This window comes from Oryctolagus cuniculus, chromosome 13 (assembly GCF_964237555.1).
Source record: "Oryctolagus cuniculus chromosome 13, mOryCun1.1, whole genome shotgun sequence".
Classification (NCBI taxonomy): domain Eukaryota; kingdom Metazoa; phylum Chordata; class Mammalia; order Lagomorpha; family Leporidae; genus Oryctolagus; species Oryctolagus cuniculus.
In genome coordinates, this window is record NC_091444.1 from 78993124 (window position 1) to 79015269 (window position 22146).

General features: G+C 40.5%; 1 protein-coding gene across 1 annotated transcript in view; it reads right to left on the bottom strand.

Annotated features, from left to right (window-relative positions):
• Positions 1–13615: 13615 nt before the first annotated feature.
• LOC108176284 (aldo-keto reductase family 1 member C15) overlaps positions 13616–22146 on the bottom strand; it is a 41549-nt gene continuing 33018 nt past the window's right edge. Inside the window, exons 4-10 of the mRNA XM_070055813.1 lie at positions 21999–22115; positions 21047–21124; positions 19767–19889; positions 18688–18797; positions 17143–17308; positions 15236–15318; positions 13616–13810 (exon numbers count right to left, since the gene is read on the bottom strand). Of these exons, the coding sequence (XP_069911914.1) occupies positions 17239–17308; positions 18688–18797; positions 19767–19889; positions 21047–21124; positions 21999–22115 (498 nt within the window). The 3' untranslated portion in view covers positions 13616–13810; positions 15236–15318; positions 17143–17238. The remainder of the gene's footprint in view (positions 13811–15235; positions 15319–17142; positions 17309–18687; positions 18798–19766; positions 19890–21046; positions 21125–21998; positions 22116–22146) is intronic.

Below are 22146 nucleotides of genomic sequence, written 5' to 3' on the forward strand. Positions count from 1 at the left end.
GAGTGCTATTTAGGACATCTGCCATTCTATGAGTCTGCTGAGTATCTCACTTCCCATGTTGGATCACTCTCCCCTTTATTTACTTCATCAGTTAGCGTTAGCAGGTACTAGCATAGTCTTCATTTCACTTTAACAGGTTCTCTTTTTGGTGCTCGGTTAGTTGCCACTGATCAGGAAGAAATATGATATTTGTCCCTTTGGGACTGGCTTATTTCACTCAGCATAATTTTTCCAAATTCCTAACAGGGATCACTTTTCAGTTAAAATTTAAACACCTAAGAATAATTGTGTGTTGATTACAGAGTTCAACCAATAGTACTAGAACAAAAAAATACTAACATGGATAAAGTATTGCATTGTGCATCAACAGTCAGGACAAGAGCCGATCAAATCACTGTTTCTCATAGTGTCCATTTCACTTCAACAGGTTTCCCCTTTGGTGCTCAGTTGTCGCCGATCAGGGAGAACATATGATATTTGTCCCTTTGGGACTGGCTTAGTTCACTCAAAATGATGTTTTCAAGATTCCTCCATCTTGTTGCAAATGATTGGGTTTCATTGTTTTTGACTGTTGTATAGTATTCTATAGAGTACATGTCCCATAATTTCTTTATCCAGTCTACTGTTGATGGGCATTTGGGTTGGTTCCAGGTCTTAGCTATTGTGAATTGAGCTGCAATAAACATTAAGGTGCAGACAGCTTGTTTGTTTGCCAATTTCATTTCCTTTGGGTAAATTCCAAGGAGTGGGATGGCTGGGTTGAATGGTAGGGTTATCTTCAGGTTTCTGAGGAATCTCCAGACTGACTTCCATAATGGCTTAACCAGTTTGCATTCGCACCAACAGTGGGTTAGTGTCCCTTTTTCCCCACATCCTCTCCAGCATCTGTTGTTGGTAGATTTCTGAATGTGAGCCATTCTAACTGGGGTGAGGTGAAACCTCATTGTGGTTTGGATTTGCATTTCCCTGATTGCTAGTGATCTTGAACATTTTTTCATGTGTCTGTTGGCCATTTGGATTTCCTCTTTTGAAAAATGTCTATTGAGGTCCTTGGCCCATCTCTTAAGTGGGTTGTTTGTTTTGATGTTGTGGAGTTTCTTGATCTCATTGTAGATTCTGGTTATCAACCCTTTATCTGTTGCATAGTTTGCAAATCTTTTCCCATTCTGTCAGTTGCCTCTTCACTCTCCTGACTGTTTCTTTTGCAGTACAAAAACTTCTCAATTTGATGCAATCCCAAATGTTTATTTTGGCTTTGACTGCCTGTGCCTCCAGGGTCTTTTCCAAAAAGTCTTTGCCAGTACCTATATCTTGTAGGGTTTCTCCAATGCTCTCTAATAATTTGATGGTGTTGGGTTGTAGATTTAAGTCTTTAATCCATGTTGAGTGAATTTTTGTGTAAGGTGAAAGGTAGGGGTCTTGCTTCATGCTTCTGCACGTGGAAATCAAATTTTCCCAGCACCATTTATTCATTAGACTGTGCTTACTCCAGGGATTGGTTTTAGATCCTTGATCAAATATAAGTTGGCTGTAGATGTTTGGGTTGATTTCTGGTGTTTCTATTCTGTTCCATTGGTCTATCCATCTGTTTCTGTACCAGTACCATGCTGTTTTGATAACAACTGCCCTGTAGTATGTCCTGAAATCTGGTATTGTGATGCCTCTGGCTTTGTTTTTGTTGTACAAGATTGCTTTAGCTATTCAAGGTCTCCTGTGTCTCCATATGACTTTCAGCTTCATTTTTTCCAGATCTGAGAAGAAGGTCTTCGGTATCTTGATTGGTATTGCATTGAATGTATAAATTGCTTTTGGGAGAATGGACATTTTGATGATATTGATTCTTCCAATCCATGAGCATGGAAGATTTTTCTATTTTTTGGTATCCTCTTCTATTTCTTTCTTTAAGGTTTTGTAATTTTCATCGTAGAGATTTTTAACGTCCTTGGTTAAGTTTATTCCAAGGTATTTGACTGTTTTTGTAGCTATTGTGAATGGGATTGATCTTAGAAGTTCTTCCTCAGCCGTGGCATTGTCTGTGTATACAAAGGCTGTTGATTTTTGTGCATTGATTTTATATCACTTTTCTTTTAGAAACTTAATTAGCATTAACAAAGCACCCAAGAAAGAAACATCTTTTGGGAGCACATAGACATAGTTATAATACAACTCTTTGAGGACAGAGATCCTGTATGGGACGTTAGGGCACAGTGACTCTTGTTGTTAATTTAACAATTAACACTCTTATGTATGATGTCAATGATCATCTAAGGCTCTTTTTTTATTTTTTTCATCTAAGGCTCTTGACATGAGCTGCCTTGGCTATGGAAGCCTTTTGAATCCACAAACTTCATCAGTATTTAGACAAGGATATAAACAAAGTGGAAGTTCTCTCCTCCCTTCAGAGAAAAGTACCTCCTTCTTTGATAGCCACTTATTTCCACTGGGGTCTCACCACCAGGATCCTTCATGTAGAACATTTTTCTGGCTCAGCGTCGTGGCTTTCCATGCCTGAAAGTTTACATTACGTTTACATATTTAACACTGTCCTGTCAGTCTTGCTTGACATGATTTGTTTTGACATCAGGATATTCTTACCATTTGAGAATAATATGGCTTCTCACAGCAGATCATAAGCTATCATCTTGGACATGAGTAGGTCTGGAAGCATTGTGTTTTATTCCTTCTAATGGCTTCTCATTGCCTTCTTTTAAGTATGCCAAACAGTTTCATTTTTGAAATCCAACAAATTTCTGAGACCTTTCTTGTTTTTGTTTGCAAACCTGTGAATAATCCATGCATTTATGATACTCATATCAATTATTCAAGTAAAGAAAGGCCAGTACCACTTTTTTGCCTCAACTAAAAGTGAAATATTTGGAAACCAACCATACCACCACTGAAATTGTTATAGGTACCATTACCCTTGGTTGAGGTACACTAGTGCTGCTTTTTTTTTTTTTTTAATTCACAGGCTTTTATTGGGATTCTGCTCCCGGGCGAGTTTCCCTCCCCAGTCCTAACAGAACGGAGGCTGGGGAAGTCATGCATCCCAATTAGGGTTCCTTTTATAGATTCAGGGCATGGGGGTTAAAGGTTGAGGCAGGTCTGATCCTCATTGGTTGACCTTTAGGCACCCGCAGGGACCTTGACAAGGACTTTTCTTCCCCGGAAGTATAGGCCTTCCCTCCTTGTGGCTCCCAGAGCTACCATCTTGACCTTTTGAGGATAGGAAAAGGGGGCAACGATGAGTCTCTCTGGCTACTTCCTGCTGACTGGGGACTTTGTACCCAGGGGCCCGCTCTGGGTATCTTGGGGCTCCTCTGGGACAGGCATGTATGGATGGAGAAGCATCTGGTTGACTGCCTGGTTGCTGAAGGCCTTGGTTCATTCCATTATCACCTGCTATAAACAGACACTGTAGTATACAAGTCAGCGTGAGAATATCAACCAATGATCCTAAGAGTGGCATTAACCAGGTAATGAAAGGATTTCATAGAGGAGAGGAAATGAAGGGGTTCTCTGGACCCTTGTGAGGATTGTTTGATGGATATGGCTTAAAGCTGACCCCCCACAGGTTGGGAACAGAGCCATTGATGTTAGAGTAGCGGCTATGATTACAAAGGAATGAGACCCAAGTGGGCTAGACAGGGACTAGAACAAAGGACAGAGTCATTATTAGGGGACCTAAGAAAGGTGCTGTCTAAGCTACAAAGAAGTTCTCCGATTGAGAGACAAATAGAACATAGGGTACATCCTAAGGGAGATGTGAACTTTTTGGGAAGGCACTCTGTTGACTTCCACTACCCAGCTGGCCTGGGAGGAGAGCTGGCCAGGTGAAGGCAGGTGGCATCTCTAACAGGAAATTTACAGTTCTGCCTGCAATGTTGCTGACCCCATTTGGCCGTCTCCTCTAAGCGCGGTGGTCACTTTGGAAGCTGGGCTGAGTGAATGGCTTTTCAGCTTAGAGCCAATAAGATCTGTGGCTCTGACATTAAGTCATTCGACTCCAGGGCAGTTCCATTTCCAGTGACCCAACTCTTGGCTGGCAGAGCTGCCAGGGCTCTTCACAAGCTGATTTCTGCTGAAGCCCAGGCTTACCATTGATAGCCACTGCAGAGGACTGGCCTGCTGGGTCTCCCTGAGGGCAGTTCACTGTACAGAACAGACATTCTGCCACCTATCTCTACATTTCTGATGCCTAGCTTACTTTTCCTCCTGATTTTTGTTAAAGCAGAACACAGGATGCAAGTCAAGAGACTCCATCATGACTGACTCTAGTTGGACTATTTTTCCAGCATAGGAGGATGGATTAGAATTTAGAGTATCGTGTGAGGGGAAGGGTCTGGTAGCAGTTGAAAGAGACTCCACTTGAGGGAGAGGAAGACTTGTCACTCCCGGTTCGTAGTCCCAGCAATGAGGCAGGTTACAGTTGGGACAGTTGGACCCAGAGTTGGGGTGGAGAGAAAGGGAGCACTTAATAGTTGACCATCTATCAAATCTACTATCATTCTCTAGGGAGAAGTGAGCATTACAGACTACAATTCCCTTTGAGAATTGGATTTTGGAAGAGAATCATGAAGGCCTATATAAAGGTAATTTCTGACTACTTTCATTGTGTTTTATAGACGAAATCAAGTTAGAGGATCATGCTAAAATTGTAATTCCATTTAGTGGCCAAGTTTCCCCATATTCCAATATATTGGGGCCATGCAGTATTACAGAAAAATAAGCTTTTTGTTTTTCTTTCAATCATCCAAGTTAAAGGTATCCCAATTATTCCAAAGGCAGCTCAGTTGTAAGTCAATGTGACCGGATGAGAAGTGTCCCATGATCAAGTCTCTTGATGACCTGAAAAGAGACAGAATAGGGGACAGATGTGTCATGGCTGTATAAGAGCACCAATGACCCAGGTCCAATCTGTCATCCCAAACTCCCAGTTGTAGCCTATGACCTGCTGAGTCAGTTGTCAGATATGTAGATGATCCCTGTCTGGCACTTCAGTATCCTTGGCTGAAGCTCGTGATGCCCAAGCTATTGCCAATTAAAGTTAGGCCTGAGCTGCTCAACACTGCCAGTTTGCCAGAGACAAGAAGTTATTGTAGGGAAACAGGTTTCCTTTTAGAAACTGGAAGTCTTTGGGAAAGAGTAAACCTCTGATCCCAGATATGCTCTTTCCAGTGTGCAAGTTTGCAAAAGGGCTTTGTAAAGAAGAAAGTAGGAGTTGGGGAAGGTTGTCAGGCAGGCTTCTAGGGTCAGTGGCACCATTTAAGTGGAGGTTTCTTTGATTTGAAATTTACTGGAGACTGGTAATTATAAATTCCTCTCTTGTTTGGGGTTTGTTGTTTGGCCACCTCCTTGTAGTCCAAAGATTAACAGGTAGCTTCGATAATTAGAATGTGAAAAATGGAGGACATGAACTTTTTACAATTTTAAATGTGTGGCTAGTCCCAAGGTTGGAATGTGTAAAGGAGCAAGCAAAGTGTAGTACAGTTACAATTTCCAATTGTCAGTCTTTCATTCCTTAGCCAGAGAATAGGGGCTTCACTGCCCTTCTGGCTGCTTCCTAATGATTGGAGGTGAAGTGAGGGATTTAGGAATGAATACCATTGACATGGTAAAGTATATCATTTTTGTCCCCTCCACCCCTCACCCTTTAAGGGAGAGTAGGTCAAAAATTTGTTTGGTTGTGATTTTAGATGTTTGCTTACGATATTTCTCCATACACAACATAATGGTTTTAAACCTTAAGTAAAATTACCCTACTATTAGTAAAAGTGTTCATCTAATTTTAAAATTCCCTTAAAAATAGGTGTAATTCCATGGCCGGCGCCATGGCTCAATAGGCTAATCCTCCACCTGCAGTACCGGCACACCGGGTTCCAGTTCTGGTCGGGGTGCTGGATCTGTCCCTGTTGCCCCTCTTCCAATCTGGCTCTCTGCTGTGGCCCAGGAGTGCAGTGAAGGATAGCCCAAGTGTTTGGGTCCTGCACCCACATGGGAGACCGGGAGGAAGCACCTGGCTCCTGGCTTTGGATCAGCTCAGTGCGCCGGCTGGAGTGCACCGACCTCAGCAGCCAATGGGGGATGAACCAATGGCAAAAGGACGACCTTTCTCTCTGTCTCTCTCACTGTCCACTCTGCCTGTGGAAAAAAATAGGTGTAATTCCAAAAAGTATTCAGTAAAATAAATTTGAAAACCAGTCTCCAGGGGCTGGCGCTGTGGCGCAGTGGGTTAACGCCCTGGCCTGAAGCACCGGCATCCCATATGGGCACAAATTCAAGTCCTGGCTGCTCCCCTTCAGATCCATCTCTCTGATGTGGGAAAGCAGTAGAAGATGGCCCAAGTCCTTGGGCCCCTGCACCCACGTGGCAGACCCAGAGGAAACTACTGGCTACTGGCCCCTGGCTTTGGATTGGCTCAGCTCCGGCCATTGTGGGAGTGAATCATCAGATGGAGGACATCACTCTCTCTGTCTCTTTTATCTCTCTCTCTGTGTAACTCTGACTTTCAAATAAATAAATCATTTTTTAAAAAAGCAAAGAAAGAAAACCAGTCTTCAAGCCCTTGGAAGAGGAGAGTTTGATGACCCAGAGTTTGTTGTAGTCAGGTAGCCTGTCTCCTAATTTTATCAGTACTTGTTTCTACCTGTGATGATGTGTTAACTTTAGCAGAGGAGGAAGGATTGTCTACTATCTAGGAACCACCCTATTCTTCTAGAATAGAGTCCAAAGCTATACTATTGTCTAAAACAATCTTGGTGAGGGAAGTCAGAGATTTTCACAAATTTGTGAATGAGTTAGCAGTTTCACTAGCCAGAACAAGATAGGTCTTTGAAAATTCATTACTACGTGCTGGTGAGCCAGAAGTAGGGTGCATTCAAAAAATATGCTTCCCTATCTTATTTCTGCAGGAAGCTCATGGGTTACTATAGAGAAAAAATTGAAGGAAATAGACCAGTGTCTACTTTCATCAGGCTTGTGTAAGCAAAAAGAAACAATCCAATGGCCCAGCAGGCAAATTTCCCAATATACCTGGTGACAAGGCATTTGTAAGTACACAGTGTTCCTTTATAATCTTCACAAAAAACAAGTATCCTGGGTGGACACACAGAACTCCAGATGATCCACAAGATAAGTTCAGAATCCTTTGGCAAAACCTTAGAGACTGGGTCAAACAAAGGACTAATAGGCATATCTCTGAGGAGAATGTATTTGTGCATGTTTTTCCAGGTGTTGAATTTGTCAAGATGTTGGGTAAGAGCTTGGAGGTACTGATAGGCTTTTGGAAATTGTCTTTACTAAGAGTAGGGGTTATTATTCTATCTCTAGTGAGTTTCAAGAATGTTAGGCAAAGGGGAAATTCTCTTGTTTGCCTGGCAGATTCAGCTTAAATAATGCTGGGAAACCAGTTGTTCATATTATTTTTTGAAGATTTTATTTATTTTGGAGGTACAGTTACAGACAGAGAGAGGGCAAGACAGAGAGATAGGTCGTCCATCCACTGATTCACTCCCCAAATGGCCCCAACTGCTGGAGTTGAGCCAATCTGAACCAGGAGCCAGGAACTACACAGGGGCAGGGGCCCAAGCACTTGGGCCATCTTATACTGCTTTCCCAGGCCATAGCAGAAAACTGGAATGGAAGAGGAGCAGTACCACTAGAACCGATGCCCATATGGAATACAGGCACTGCAGGTGGAGGCTTAGCCCACTGAGCCACAGTGCCGGCCCTGCCCATATTACTTTTTCCTTGACACTACATTTTAATAAGTGAAAAAGCAAATAATTGCTTAATAATGATGTTGTTAGTTCACTTGAAGCAATACATTATTTGGGAATTTAAAACAAATCCTACAGTTTTCCACAAAGGGATCAAGGGAAAACCATGGCAGGTGCCATGGGGTCTTTGGTAGCTACTTTTATTAATACATTGCTTGGAAAGACACTCTGCAATCTTCTACCATAAAGTTAGGCACAGAGGAATAATTAGTTATAGGAATAACTGAAGGGCCATCATAGTCATCAACTGGGAAGGGTTGGAGATGGCACAGTCATCAATCAGAATTATCAAGAGCAGTGATAGAGAAATTCTTAGTAATGCATTATTTGCCATCCCCACAAAGCATTTATACAGACATCTGGGATAAACACATTTAGCATCTCTGTCTCTAGTACTTATCTTGTCTCTTTGTTAAATGTATACATTAGATCCTCCACTGGCTCATGGCTGCAAGCTTTTTTATCAGATCGTCATTGTCTAGTGGAGCCCTTTTCACTCACATATGATGAAAATATGGGTTAACTCCTGCAAATTTTAAGAAGTGTGGGGGAGTTAGGAACATCTCACGTGGTCCAGTCCACTTCTCACTCAATTGCTGGTCAGGTCCGTGGTTTCTTTAGGTCTTTATCAGCACCTTATCTCTGAACTGGAAAGAGTTGAGTAACTCATCTGTCAGGTGAGTGAATGTGGAAAGGGCAAACTTATGCAAAGAAGTTAATATTTATTCTACTACTTTATATAAACAGTATTGGGCTCTCATTTCAATTTATAAATCTAGCAGAAGGTCCCCTAACACAGAGGACTGAAAAAGTCCCCCATATATTATTTCAAAAGGATTCAATCTAAGCCTGCTTTGGGATGCCTATTGCAAGGCAACAGGCAAAACATTGTGCCACATTAGATGAGCCTCCTGACTGTCATAGCTCAAATGTTTTTTCAAGGTATCATTCATCTTTTCATCTTTTCTTTCTTTCCCATGGGCTTCAGCCTCCAAGATGCACGAAGTTCCCAGGTGATCTGTAGAGGTTGACTCAACTATTCGGTGACTCCTGACATTAAGGCTGGTGTATTATCACTTTGTGTGGTGTTAGGGAGTTCAAATATATGAATAATCTCTTTTGAGATAGAATGGTCAGAGATCCAAAGATCCTCTGTACCTGATATTAGAGAAGAAGAGAGGGGTCTTGAGCCTAGGTGTGCCTCCTCTAGAAGCTGGAAAGGGAAAAAATAGATTTTCTCCTAGAACTTCAATAAGAAGTGCAAACCTGCCCACACCTTCATTTTAGATGATTGAATCTGTTATTGGACTTCTGACCTCCAGAGTGGTAAGAAAATAAATTTGTAATGTTTCTATCCAAGAAGTATGTGGTAATTTGTGACCATATCAGGAAACTTACACATACCTAATTCTGACAATTCTCATTATCATATTTTCTCCTTCTCTTCTCTCCTCTCCCCTGCAACTCCCCCATCATTATCCACTATCATCACCAACTGTCCTCTCTATTAGATTATTAATAAGAGCTCACAGGGGCCGGCGCTGCGGCGTCAGCACCCTGAGTTCTATTCCCAGTTGGGGCACCGGATTCTGTCCTGGTTGCTCCTCTTCCAGTCTGGCTCTCTGCTGTGGCCCAGGAAGGCAGTGGAGGATGGCCCAGGTTCTTGGGCCCTGCACCTGCGTGGGAGACCAGGAGGAAGCACCTGGCTCCTGGCTTTGGATCAGCACAGTGCGCCGGCCATAGCGGCCATTTTGGGGGTGAACCAGTGGAAGGAAGAGCTTTCTCTTTGTCTCTCTCTCTCACTATCTAACTCTGCCTGTTAAAAAAATAAATTAAAAATAAATAAGAGCTCATAGGAATGCTGCTATTTCTAAAATCACATTTATGTCTTCAGTGATTTTTCAATTCTCTGGCCTTCTTTATAACCATTCTTTGAAACCTTTCCATAATCTGTTTCTAATTCCTCTTCTCTCACTTTCTTGAATCTACCCTACATATTCAAGCTCTTGCTTTCACCATCATATCAAAACTGTTCTTAATCCTGTTAAGTCCAATTGCCAAAACCAAGCTCTCATCTTACTTTTGTCACTACTAACATTTGTCTGTTTTCTCCATTAAAAAAAGTTTTTTCATTTGAGTATCAGAACTATCTCCCCCTTTCCACTGTATGTTGCAATCACTCCTTTATAGCTTCCTTTGCTGCTTCATCCTCTCTCTCTCTCTCTCTCTCTAACCAATGCCTTAGTGGTGAAAATATGCCTGTGTCTCATTTCTCCTCTGTCCACATTCACTCACTTAGCAAATCTAATATGATCAGATAATTTCATGGTTTCAAGCAACTATTTTCTGGCGAAATCTAATCAAGTGTGTTTGACATATACCTATTCTCTATTTCTAGACTTACATGCCCAGTGGTCTCTGTGGCACCTCTACTTGAATGTATAACAAGAACTCAAACATACCATGTCTAAAATTGAATAACACGTCTTCTGACAAAAATCTACTCCACCCTCATCTCCTCCATCTCAGCACACTATAACTCCTTCCTTCAAGTTACTCAGGTAAAAATTTCTGGATTCAATTTTCATTCCATTTTCCCCCTCTCATCATACATCCAATCTGTTGGAATATTTTGTTGACTCTATCCTTAAAACATATCTATGTAAATCTATATATTGTGTCAAAGACAACATCATTTAGTACGTGAGTTTTTTTTTTCTTTTTGACAGGCAGAGTGGATAGTGAGAGAGAGAGACACACACACACACACGGAGAAAAGTCTTTCTGTGCCATTGGTTCACTCTCCAATGGCCGCAGCAACTGGCACACCGTGCTGATCAGAAGCTGGGAGCAAGGTGCTTCTCCTGGTTCCCATGCGGGTGCAGGGCCCAAGGACTTGGGCCATCCTCCATTGCATTCCCGGGCAATAGCAAAGAGCTGGACTGGAAGAAGGGCAACCGGGACAGAATCCGGCACCCTATTCAGGACTAGAACCCGGTGTGCTGGTGCCACAGGCGGGGGATTAGCCTATTGAGCCATGGCACCGGCCACTACATGGGTTCTTATATAGAACCCTAAGAGGCTGGCGATTCGGCTCATTTGGCTAGTCCTGTGCCTGCGGTGGCAGCACATCCGGGTCTAGTCCAGGTTGGGGTTCCGGATTCTGTCCCGGTTGCTCCTCTTCCAGTCCGGCTTTCAGCTGTGGCCTGGGATGGCAGTGGAGGATGGCCCAAGTGCTTGGGCCCTGCACCCACAAGGGAGACCAGGAGGAAGCACCTGGCTCCTGGCTTCAGTTCGGCATAGTGTGCCGACCATAGCGGCCATTTAGGGGGTGAACCAAGGGAAGGAAGACCTTTCTCTCTGTTTCTCTCTTTCACTAACTGCCTGTCAAAAACAAACAAACAAACAAAAAAACAAAAAACCCTAAGAGATGATTTATCTGCCATTTTCCTCTATAGTATCTTCTCAATGTGTTGACCTCAGTGATCCTTTTAACCTATGTCTATTTGTGCAACTCCTCTGCTTAGATCTTACAATCCCTTTCCAATGCTCTCAGAATAATAATTAATGCTTTTTAAAAAAAAAAAAAACCTACATAGTATAGGCCCCCATATCTCCTCTGGATCTTATCTTCTGCTCCCATATGCCTTGCTCACAAAAACTCTAAACATATTAACCTAATCGCTATCATTCAAATATTGCAGGAACATCTTTTCTTCACAGCTTTAATACGTCCCATTCAATGTACCAGGAATCTTCTTTTCCCACCCTATATCCATTTAGTCACTTCAAACTGCTGCTCATAAGTAAATTGTAAATTTCTTCGTGAATTTTTCTTATCATCCTGGTTAAAATCACTCCTACCAACTCTGCCCACAACTACCTACCCTCTTTCCCTGATTTATTTCCCCCAAAATCACAATCAAGAATCAGGAACTGTCTGGCTTTAATCTGACTTGCAAGCTATCAAATTTTCCTGTCAGTTTCACAGATGCTGGTAGAAGTCATGAAACTTCTGAGTAAGACAAAAGAATATTTCATTAACCAAAGCAATGTAGAATTTTTGTGCTAGTTGCTTTGGCTCCAGTTTCCAGAGGGTGAATTACGGGCCAATCATATTTGCACCAGCAGTGGATTGAGGTTCAGCAGAAAAGCCTTGATTCTGAACTACTCACAACATTGTGTTGGGTAATAAACATATAAAGCCTTTAACTGGAAGGTAATATTTTCTTTATATTACTAGTCAGTAAGCATGTCTTTCATTTCCTTGGAAGGAGTTAATATTTCTATATGACAAGATCAGTTGCCATAAAAACTTTTTGAGAAAATAGTGTGGAATAAAGGACAGTTAGTGTCTCTTTTTATCAAATCTATATATACATATATAAATATATAAATAAGTGTTGCAGTGGATTCGATTCTGGGAGGAGGAGTGTAGTGGGGGCAAGAGGCACGGAGTCACCACATAGACCCTGGGAGTCAGGTGAAAGCAGGCCAGAGGTGAGCAGCCTGCAGACTAGTTTATTTCAGTTGCTACAGCTGCATATATAGCCAAGGCAGCCAGTCTGGTCAAGGGGTGGTCTATGCCCCAACCAATCACAGCCTGTTGCCAGGCAGTTTCCAAAGCCATCCAATCACAGCCTGTTGCCAGTCAGGCTCTGTTGCCAGGAAGTTTCTGAAACCATCCAATCACAGCCTGTTGTCAGTCAGACTGTTGTGTGGTTTCCGAAGCCATCCAATCATGGCCTGTTGCCAGGCAGTTTCTGTTGTCAGCAGCCATCTTGGCATGACCTTCTCATTCCACCACATATAAGTGCATTATATGTACACATATGTGGATATATGTGTGTGTATATATATATATGAAAATTCATACAGAATTATCTCCCAGCAGCCCCTTACTCATTTCTCACAACTAAATGCTTCTTGCTTATTTAATTCATAGTCTGCTTCGTTCACTGGATTTTAAACACATCACTTTAATTTAGTATTTGCCTATAAAATAGCATCTGGAACATAAAGGGTATTCAATAGTGTTTTGCTGGATAAACAAATGAGCAAATGGCACAATATAGAATAACTGTTAACAATGACCAAACATGGGTAGATGATTAAGAAACTAAACAGGAATGAGTATTTGATGTAGTAGTTAAGATGCCTGCATCACATATCAGAGTACTTGGATTCATGTCTGGGCTCTGCTCCTAATTCCAGCCATCTGTTAATGCACAACTTTGGAGGCAGCATGTGATGGGTTAAGTAGTCCTTGCCACCCATTTAAGAGACTGGATTGAGTTCCTGGTCCCCAGGCATTTGGAAGTAAACCCGAAGATGAGAGATCTCTTCTTATCTATCCTTCCATCTCTGTCTCCCTGCCTCTCAAATAAAAAAATTTAAAGAAATTAAATAAATTAATAAGGTACAATGCTTTACAACAAATGAAACATAATAGTGGAGTTTCTGAACAAGATTTGATACCTTGGAAAATAGTTACTTAAGTAAAAGGAAAGTACAAAAGCTGTATGTTGAAGATATGCTTAACTTTGTGAATAAAAATACATACAAAACAAATACATTTTGTTTAGAAAAATCATGAAGGAAAATGCACCAAAACTTAAATATTTTTGAATGGGAGGATTACAGTTTACTTGTATCCTCTATCCATTCCTTTTTGTCTTCAAACCTTTCAATAACTTTTTAAAATTTTATTTAAGTTTTACAAGTTTCATGTATTTCATATATACAGATTTAGGAACATAGTGATACCTCTCACCCTACCCTCCCTCCCGCCCATGCTCCAAACCTTCATCCTCTTATAATAATCAGAGAAAAGAAGCTTCTTTATGTTGAAATCTTTATTACTTCATTGTACAACAAGGAAAGCCACCTGAGAATACAGACACTGCTTCTTAGTCACGTCTACCAAAGACAAATTTTCTCCACAACCGCCTTGAAGAACACTCTGGAAATAACATTCAATATTTCATGATCAGTATTCTTCAGAAAATGGATAATTAGGGTGATTAACAGCACTGAAAGAGAATAAGGGATATTAACATTAATTCTTTCTCCATTCTGAAAAGGAGGGTTTCTCAAAAGATACAGCTAGAATGGTAGCTGCCCCTCACTTTCTCTTTCTCAAATAAATAAATAAAAGCATATGTTATTTAGAAATTACCATTACTGTCTGTTTTTTCTTTTTCCCATGTGATTTTTTCTTTCTTATAAGCTGTGTTTCTCAATCAAATTCCATTAAAGACTATATAGTGAGCAGTTCTGTGCCAGGAGCTATGTTATCAACTCAGAGCCACAAAGAAGAATAAAACAAATCATTTATGGTCCACTGAGGCATATTATAAATTTATACTTAAATGATTTGGATTGTAGAAAATTATTTCACAATTTTTAATCATTTAAAATGTCTTTACTCTGAATACTGTTATAACTTTACAAATAGGAAGGGCCTTTTGAAATCCTTCTTTGCAGATTGGAATTTTAATTTTCAATAAAATTTTATATTTCTTATCTCAAAATTCAATCCTAAATTTCTCTGTTTGATTGTTCCTCTTTCTCTTCAATCCTGATGTCCTGAAGTAATAAAATAGAATATTGTGTTTGTGAATAAATCAAAAGTCAAGGCATGTAGGGACTCCTCACAGGCTGATAGACAAAGATGGCACTTGAGTAAAACTCCTGATTTGAGGATTCAGAGAAATATCAGAGGACCTTTTCTTGATATGTGTACTTGTAGACCAGTTCATTTCATGATCTACTCACAGTTCATCTTGGTGAGAAGAAATAGCTGAGGAAATGGGAGTTGTTATTGAGGAAAAGAAAGCCAAGGAATAGATCACTTTGGTAGAAATAGATGGAAGGGGAATGCCACATCTTAAAGAAATGCTACTGAATACTTAGGGCAGGAAGTAGAAGTAGGACTCCCTATGATATCCTTAGGACCCAGGAATATCTATCTGCCTTCTAGGCCCCATCCTCCTTAGAGTTACATTGTACACTGCCTGGGTATATAGAGAAAAAAAGATCAGGTTGCATTTTATAAAATTAGTTATTCGTTGTTATGTGTTCATGTGTTTCATCTTTGACATATATTAAAAATAAATCATGTTAAAGAATATTAAAAAATTTGGAGTTGTAAGCTCTGTACCTTCTGTCTAATGGGCAAATGGCCCCTGAAAACAGTGCCTCTGGAACAGGTAGTAAATAAGAAGTGGATTCACAATGACGCATCTTCTAGCAGTTTTCCTTATGATCTATCCTGAGTCCTGAAACAGAGATTGAGCCTCAAAGGAAATTTCTTCTGTGAAGTCTACAGGAAAGATCCTATTTAACATCTATCCCCCAAGGCAGGTCTGTCTTTTTGGTTTAGGGAAGAACTATTCCAGTTTAAACCTTTGCACAACAGAGAATAACCTGTGAAATCATCTACATGAATCACTTACAATAGAAATTTAGAATATCGTAAATTCCTGTTGAGGCCATCAATTACTTTCATGCCCTCTGCAGTCAATTCAAACTGAAAAATCTGAAAGGGATGAAAGAATCACATTTAGATTCCCCATGGCAGCTTCCTTCCACCAGTGAAAAGGTGATAAAGATGGCATTAAGGGAAGCATTTTCATCACCACTGGTTTCCACATAAACTCAGTCTGAGAACTCTTCTTCCTGAGTTCTGCCACTAGTCTTTTGAGACATACAATTTATCAATTCCAAATCTTTCTAAGTAGAAAAAGCAAAACATTTTTCTCCAAATATATGAGCAGTTGGGCAATATACTTGCTGCCCCTGACTTAGTCAAAGGTGCTTCCTTCTTTACCATCCCCTTCAACTTGATCCAGCTTTGAACTGAAACAAGCCTTGGAACACAGAATAACCACTCGATCTGTTGACCTCAAGAAAAATCACTGTCCTTTCAACTCTGACTACACCATTTCCTCATCTCATATTTCCAAACACTCTCTATTGATGGAATACTTGCTCTTCCCTATTAAACATCTTAAACACACAAGAATTTTATAAACAAAGAATGCTCCATATATAACAAATCTTTCTTACTGAAATCCAGATTTGTTTTTATTTGTACTAATACCCCTTCAATAACAAAGCAGAAAGATCTTGGGTAAAAAATATTAAATTCATTATTGCAATCAGGAAATAACTTCACAGGAAACTCAAAGTTCTACCTACCTACCTATCTATCTATCATCTATCTCACTTCTTTATATTTTGTCTTGCTATCATATATATCATCTCTCATCTATATTGTCTATCCATCCACTCATTCATTTATTTATTGGTCCTGCATTTTAAAAATATACTCCAGAAGTGATATAGCTGTCATGGGAATATGTATTACAATGTTGAATTGAATAAAATAAAATAAAATATTTTTGAATGCTTTCACAATGAAATTTGCTTGTTGATTTTATCTTAAATATATTAATTTAATCTATAGTTACAAGGATTTAAACAAATGCATTAGAAATAATATGTTCCAGCCGGCGCCGCGGCTCACGAGGCTAATCCTCCGCCTTGCAGCGCCGGCACACCGGGTTCTAGTCCCGGTCGGGGCGCCGGATTCTGCCCCGGTTGCCCCTCTTCCAGGCCAGCTCTCTGCTGTGGCCATGGAGTGCAGTGGAGGATGGCCCAAGTGCTTGGGCCCTGGACCCCATGGGAGACCAGGATAAGTAACTGGCTCCTGCCATCGGATCAGCGCGGTGCGCCGGCTGTGGCAGCCATTGGAGGGTGAACCAACGGCAAAGGAAGACCTTTCTCTCTGTCTCTCTCTCTCACTGTCCACTCTGTCTGTCAAAAAAAAAAAAAAAGTGATAAAATTCAACCAGAGAGAGTCAGTTCATTTAACGCTTCACAATCCAAACAGCACACTGACAGACAGTCAAAAACTTTAAGCTAACAAAGAGAAAACTGACTCTCAGAGCCAAGCCAAGTACTATGATGGTTAAAAAACACCGTGGGGCACCTCGCTTGTTTAATAAATAACTAAGCCTATCTGAATTTGAGCTTAAAGTTCAAATAGGTGTTCAGGTGAGGAAGGTGAAGGAGAGGAACCAGCATCCCTAACCATCTTTACCAAATAGATGGACTCATGAAACTCAGAAAATATTGAAATTGAAATAAGGTTGTTGTCGTAGGACTTGTAAGTTGCCCAATTATGTGTGAGGTGACAAAACTTTAGACTCTTTCTTCCCATCCTTCCAAACTGCCTCTTATAATACCCTGGGGAGAGATTCAAAGGTGTAATGAGACATAGCACAAGTTCTCATGCAAGAGAGATTGCCCCAATACAGTTCACAGGCATCACTAGAGAAAGAAACTGCTCAATCTTTACCTGGACATTCTCTTTGATTCTCTTCTCATTGAAGCTTTTGGCCAGGACCACCACTCCCCGCTGCAGAAGGTAGCGCAGGGCAACCTGACCTGGGGTTCAGTTGATTTTCTTAGCAATGGCATTCACAGTTGGGTCTTTCAAGAGATATGGGCTATTCTGATCAATCCTAGGGTGGATATTAAGGATGTAAGATGGAAAATCTAGAGTATGTTGATCTTTTAGCACAAATTCCCCAGACAATTGACAGAAATAGGTGCACTATGGTATGATTTTAAAAATTTCATGAATATTCATAAGATTCATAGTGGCAGCAACTGGAAATAATTAGAATGGCCATCAACAAGTGAATGGATCAACAATCCTTGCAATCAACAATCAACAGATCCTTGCAACTAATTCCATGAATCTCACAAACATACTGAGTAAAAGAAACAAAACAAAATAATGTATATGACTTCTTTCATATAAGTACTACAGTAGACAAAATTAATCTAAGGCAAAAAAATAAAAAACAGAAAAGAATTTCCTAAAGGTGAGGAAGACTCATCTCAGGAGGAACACATAAGAATGTTCTGGAATACAGAAAGTTCCTGTAATATGATAGGAATATCTGTTATATAGTTCATCCATCTGTTGCAACTGTACATCCAAGACATATGCATTATATTCTATATAAAATTTATAATAATTTTGTAAAATTATATTTGTAGGGAGAAAGACATTTGGCTTAGTGGTTGAAACACCAGTAGCCCGTATCACAGAGTTCGGGATTGAGCCTCAGCTCCAGGCCTAATCTCAGATTTCCTTAATGCAGACCCTGTAGTTGCAGCAGTGATATCTCAAGTAATTGTTTCCCTATCACATGGGAGACATAAGTTGAGTTCCTAGTTCCTATCAACTGCTCAGCAAAGTCTCAGTTATTGCAGGCACTGGGGAGTGAAACACTGCTTGGGAGCTCTGTCTTTATGTTATCTTTTAGATAGATAGATAGATAGATAGATAGATCGATCAGTGTAGTGATTGCAGCACAGTGAGCTAACACATTGCTTGAAATGCCCACATCCCATATGAGAAGCTGATTCATGTCCTGGCTCCTCTTCTTTTGATTAAAATTCCTGTTTATGTACCCAGGAAGGCAGAAGATGATGGCCCTTTGCTCCCTGCTATCCATGTGGGAGACCTAAATAGACTTCCTGACTTTGTGACATTGGCCTGGCCCAGTCCCAGCTGCTGAGGGCATTTGGGGATGGAACCAGCAAATGGAAGATCTTTCACTGCTTCTCTCTCTCTCTCTCTCTCTCTCTTTCTCTCTCTCTCTCTCTATCACTCTTTACATTTTGGAGTGAAGTTGGTAATAGGTGCACATAGTATGGAAGGCAGAGGCAGAGAATGTTGGTGACAGTGAAGCTCACTGATGGTACTGGGAAATTCACCATACTATATTGTGCCTCCTTTTTTGAGCTTTTTCATAATAAAGTACTAAAACTCATTTTAGTGCTTATCAGTAGAATTGCTGACATGGGTTAACTCTCATATTCTCACTACCAGATTGGATCTCTGTGGGATCCCAAGGCGCTGTAAGCAACAAGAACAATGTCCTTGGACTTGCAGTACTCCAGAAGTTTGCTCTGGTTGAGATAAAAATGACATTCCACCTGTAATGTACCAAGACAAAAAGGTATCAGAATACATGAGCCAATAACCACATGTCAGTGAAAAACAAATCCTCTGAAGGGCTACCTAATACATTAAAAAGGAGCACTGGCACACCACTGAAGAAACTGCTTGAGGTATCCACAGCCCATAGCCCCATGTCTCAGTTCAAGCTCCACTCTACTTCTAATATATCATTAATATATGTACTACATTTTTAAATAGGTCATTTTCCCTATGCACCTTCTGAAATACCTTCAAATCTCATCAGATATCAGATGGATGAAACAAATTTCTTCAATTATTTTGTTTTATTAATGTTTTAAAATGATTAAAATCTGAGCACAGAAAAGCTTGCACTCTAGAAAGCAAAGAAGAAAATGAGGTATCAAAGGGACTAGAAGCTCACTTGAAAAGCCTTCTGCTAGCTAATATGAAATTTTAAGCATCAAAAAGAACAATGCAGGCCATATAATAATTGTGACACAACAAGGTAAGCCAAATGAGTGCTCGTTCGAGTCCCAGCTACTTCACTTCCAATCCAGCTCCCTGCTAATGTGCCTGGGAAAGCAGCACAAGATGGAAAAAATCCTCAGACCCCTGCACCTGGATGGAGTTCCAGGCTCCTTGCTTTGGCCTGGCCACGCCTTAGCTGTCCCGCTCATTTTGATAGTGAGCCGGCAGATGGAAGGCCTCTCTCTGTGTCTCTCCCTCTCCCTCTCTCTGTGTGTGACTCTGACTTTGAAATAAATAAAATAAATATTTAAAAAACTCAAAACTAAAGAACAAATAATATTATAAAAAAGTTTCTGCATGAAAATAAACTCATTTTTATTCTGTTTATCAGGATCTTTTGGCATATCATATCTTGATATCTTGATATCTTGATATCAAGGACTATCTTGATTTAAGGAAGAAGAATGTAAAGAACAGAACATAGGAAGAAAAGGCCCAGAGGGCTACAGACTCACCTGGTTGCAGGTGGGCTTATACTTGAGCCCTGGCTTGTTCAGTATCAGTTCCAGCTGTTTGCAATTGAAATTGGACACCCCAATGGACTTGGTTAAACCTGCTTCCTTGCACTTCTCCAGAGCCTGGGCAAGTTGGAAATGTGTGGTTAAATCTTTAATGCACTTTGCACTTTTGATTTGTCATTAGAGTTTCTAAAAACTAGAAATCTTTTAAACATGTGTAACAATTTTGCTGAAATAAATAATTTTATCACTTGAATACATTATAATACATTATTTCATAATGTACTCTTTCTGTGCACACATATTTGTCTCTCCGATTCTATTACATGCATACTGAGCACAATTAATAGATCTTCAATTGTTTTAAAATACCCCTTTACTTCCTTTGCCCTCTTCAGTAATGCCTATTTTGCTATTAAGCTTACAATAGTTTTTAACAAATGTACCAAGAGTCAAAGGCAAAGGAACACTCTAAGTTTTCTGCTAGTAGAGGTTTTATTGACACCTCTTTTCTAGAATTGTGAAAATAAAAATTAGGATGGGCTACATGAAGGAAGTTTCCACTCTTCCTTCCAGTGTACCCATCTGCAAAGTCTGCTGCTTTCCTCCCTCTACAGATGGGCTCCACCTTTCTTGGATATATCTCTATCTCTTCTTGAGTTTCCTTCTGCTGATACTCTTTGGAGGGTTCACTTTCTCAACCTTGTCTGTGGTGCAAATAAATACCTGCTTAGAAAAAGAGAAGTTTAAATTGGGACCAGTGTTTTGGTGCAGCAGGTTAAGCCACCAACTGTGAAACCAGCATCCCATACCAGAGTACTGCTTTAAATCCTAGATGCTCTACTTTAGATCCAGCTCCCTTCTAATGTACCTGGAAAAGCAGTGGAAGATGACCCAAGCACTTGTGCCCCTGTCATCCATGTGGGAGGTCTAAATGGATTTCCAGGATCCTGACTTCAGCCTGACCCAGACCCAACCTTTGTGGCCGTTTGAGGGGTGAACCAGCAGATACAAGATCTGTTTCTCTGTCTCCCTCTCACTCTGTTACTCTGCCTTTAAAACAAATAAATATTTTTAAAAACTAAAAATTAGAAGTCCTCTGAGGTAGTCTAGTTCAAGTCCCTCACTGTATAGATAGGAACAAAGAACTACAGAGGGGTTCCATATCATGTGTGAGATTAGACATCTGCTGGAGTAAAACCTGTCTCTTCTGATTCCCCAGGCAGTGTTTCTTACCTTCCTAGATGGTGCCTTTGTTTGTCTATAGCCACACATACCTCCCATGTGTCACAAAGATCCACTGTTTCTAAAATGATTTGCCCTTTGGCATCCTGTGGTAGGGGGTCATCCCCAGGCTGGAAAACAGAAAGAAGACAGGATGAAGAGTTTTTCTTTCATAATGATCTTTTTTATGCCCATGGAGCTTCGGCATAGAACCCTCAGGAAATGTGATTAACTGCAAGTGTCTATGAGCATTCATGTGCATACATGTGTCTGTAAGGGAAGTCTGTAAGGAGAGAATGAAAATCAGAATCATCTGAGAGGCTACAAACTACAGACTACCCCATACATCTGCTACCCCCACAAACCCCTAAAGTTCACAAGATTGAGGTCTCCTACAGTTGGGACAGATTTCATTTCCCAAGGACAGTATGCTTTGAAGTGCAGTACTAATCAGAACCTTAAATCAATGTGTTTTACTTCCAGTTGTTAATTACCCAGCTCTGACAGATGGAGGCTATCATTGGTATTCAGCCAAAGTCTATTGTGAAGAGAGTTCGGATCAGCAAAGTCCAAAAGAGCCTGGTTGTACAATGCAGACGATCCAGGTCTCCCACTTGTTTGGGCTAAGAAATACAAGTAGGAGAGGTCCTTACCCTTCCTCTGAACCTGTAGTAACTCAACATTCTTGAGGACTCTAATTGCTAATAGGTCTGTAGGTGGCAGCATAATCACTTTACACCTCAACTGCCTAAGGTGGAAGCAGTGATGTAATTGAATGTCAGTCCCTCTGAAGGCTGGGAGATAAGACTGAAAAAGTCTTGGGGAGAGGGATTATTCAACTCTCAAAGAGAATCAAGTCATTTATGAATTATATTCCCTTCATTCAAGTCTACCTCCTTCAACAGAAACACAGATAATCTAGCCGTCAAGCTAATATGACACAATTGAGCGATAATAATAATATTGATGAATTCATTTTGAGCTCAAACAAAATCAAAAGCTTACCTTCATAGGAATTGGAATATGTATGAGAAATAGGTCAACATAATCCAGTTGAAGTTTTTTCAGTGATTTTTCCAGTGATGTTCGAACCAACTCTGGTCGAAGGAATGTAGCCCAAACCTGCAACAACAAAGATAAAAATTGGCTTGTG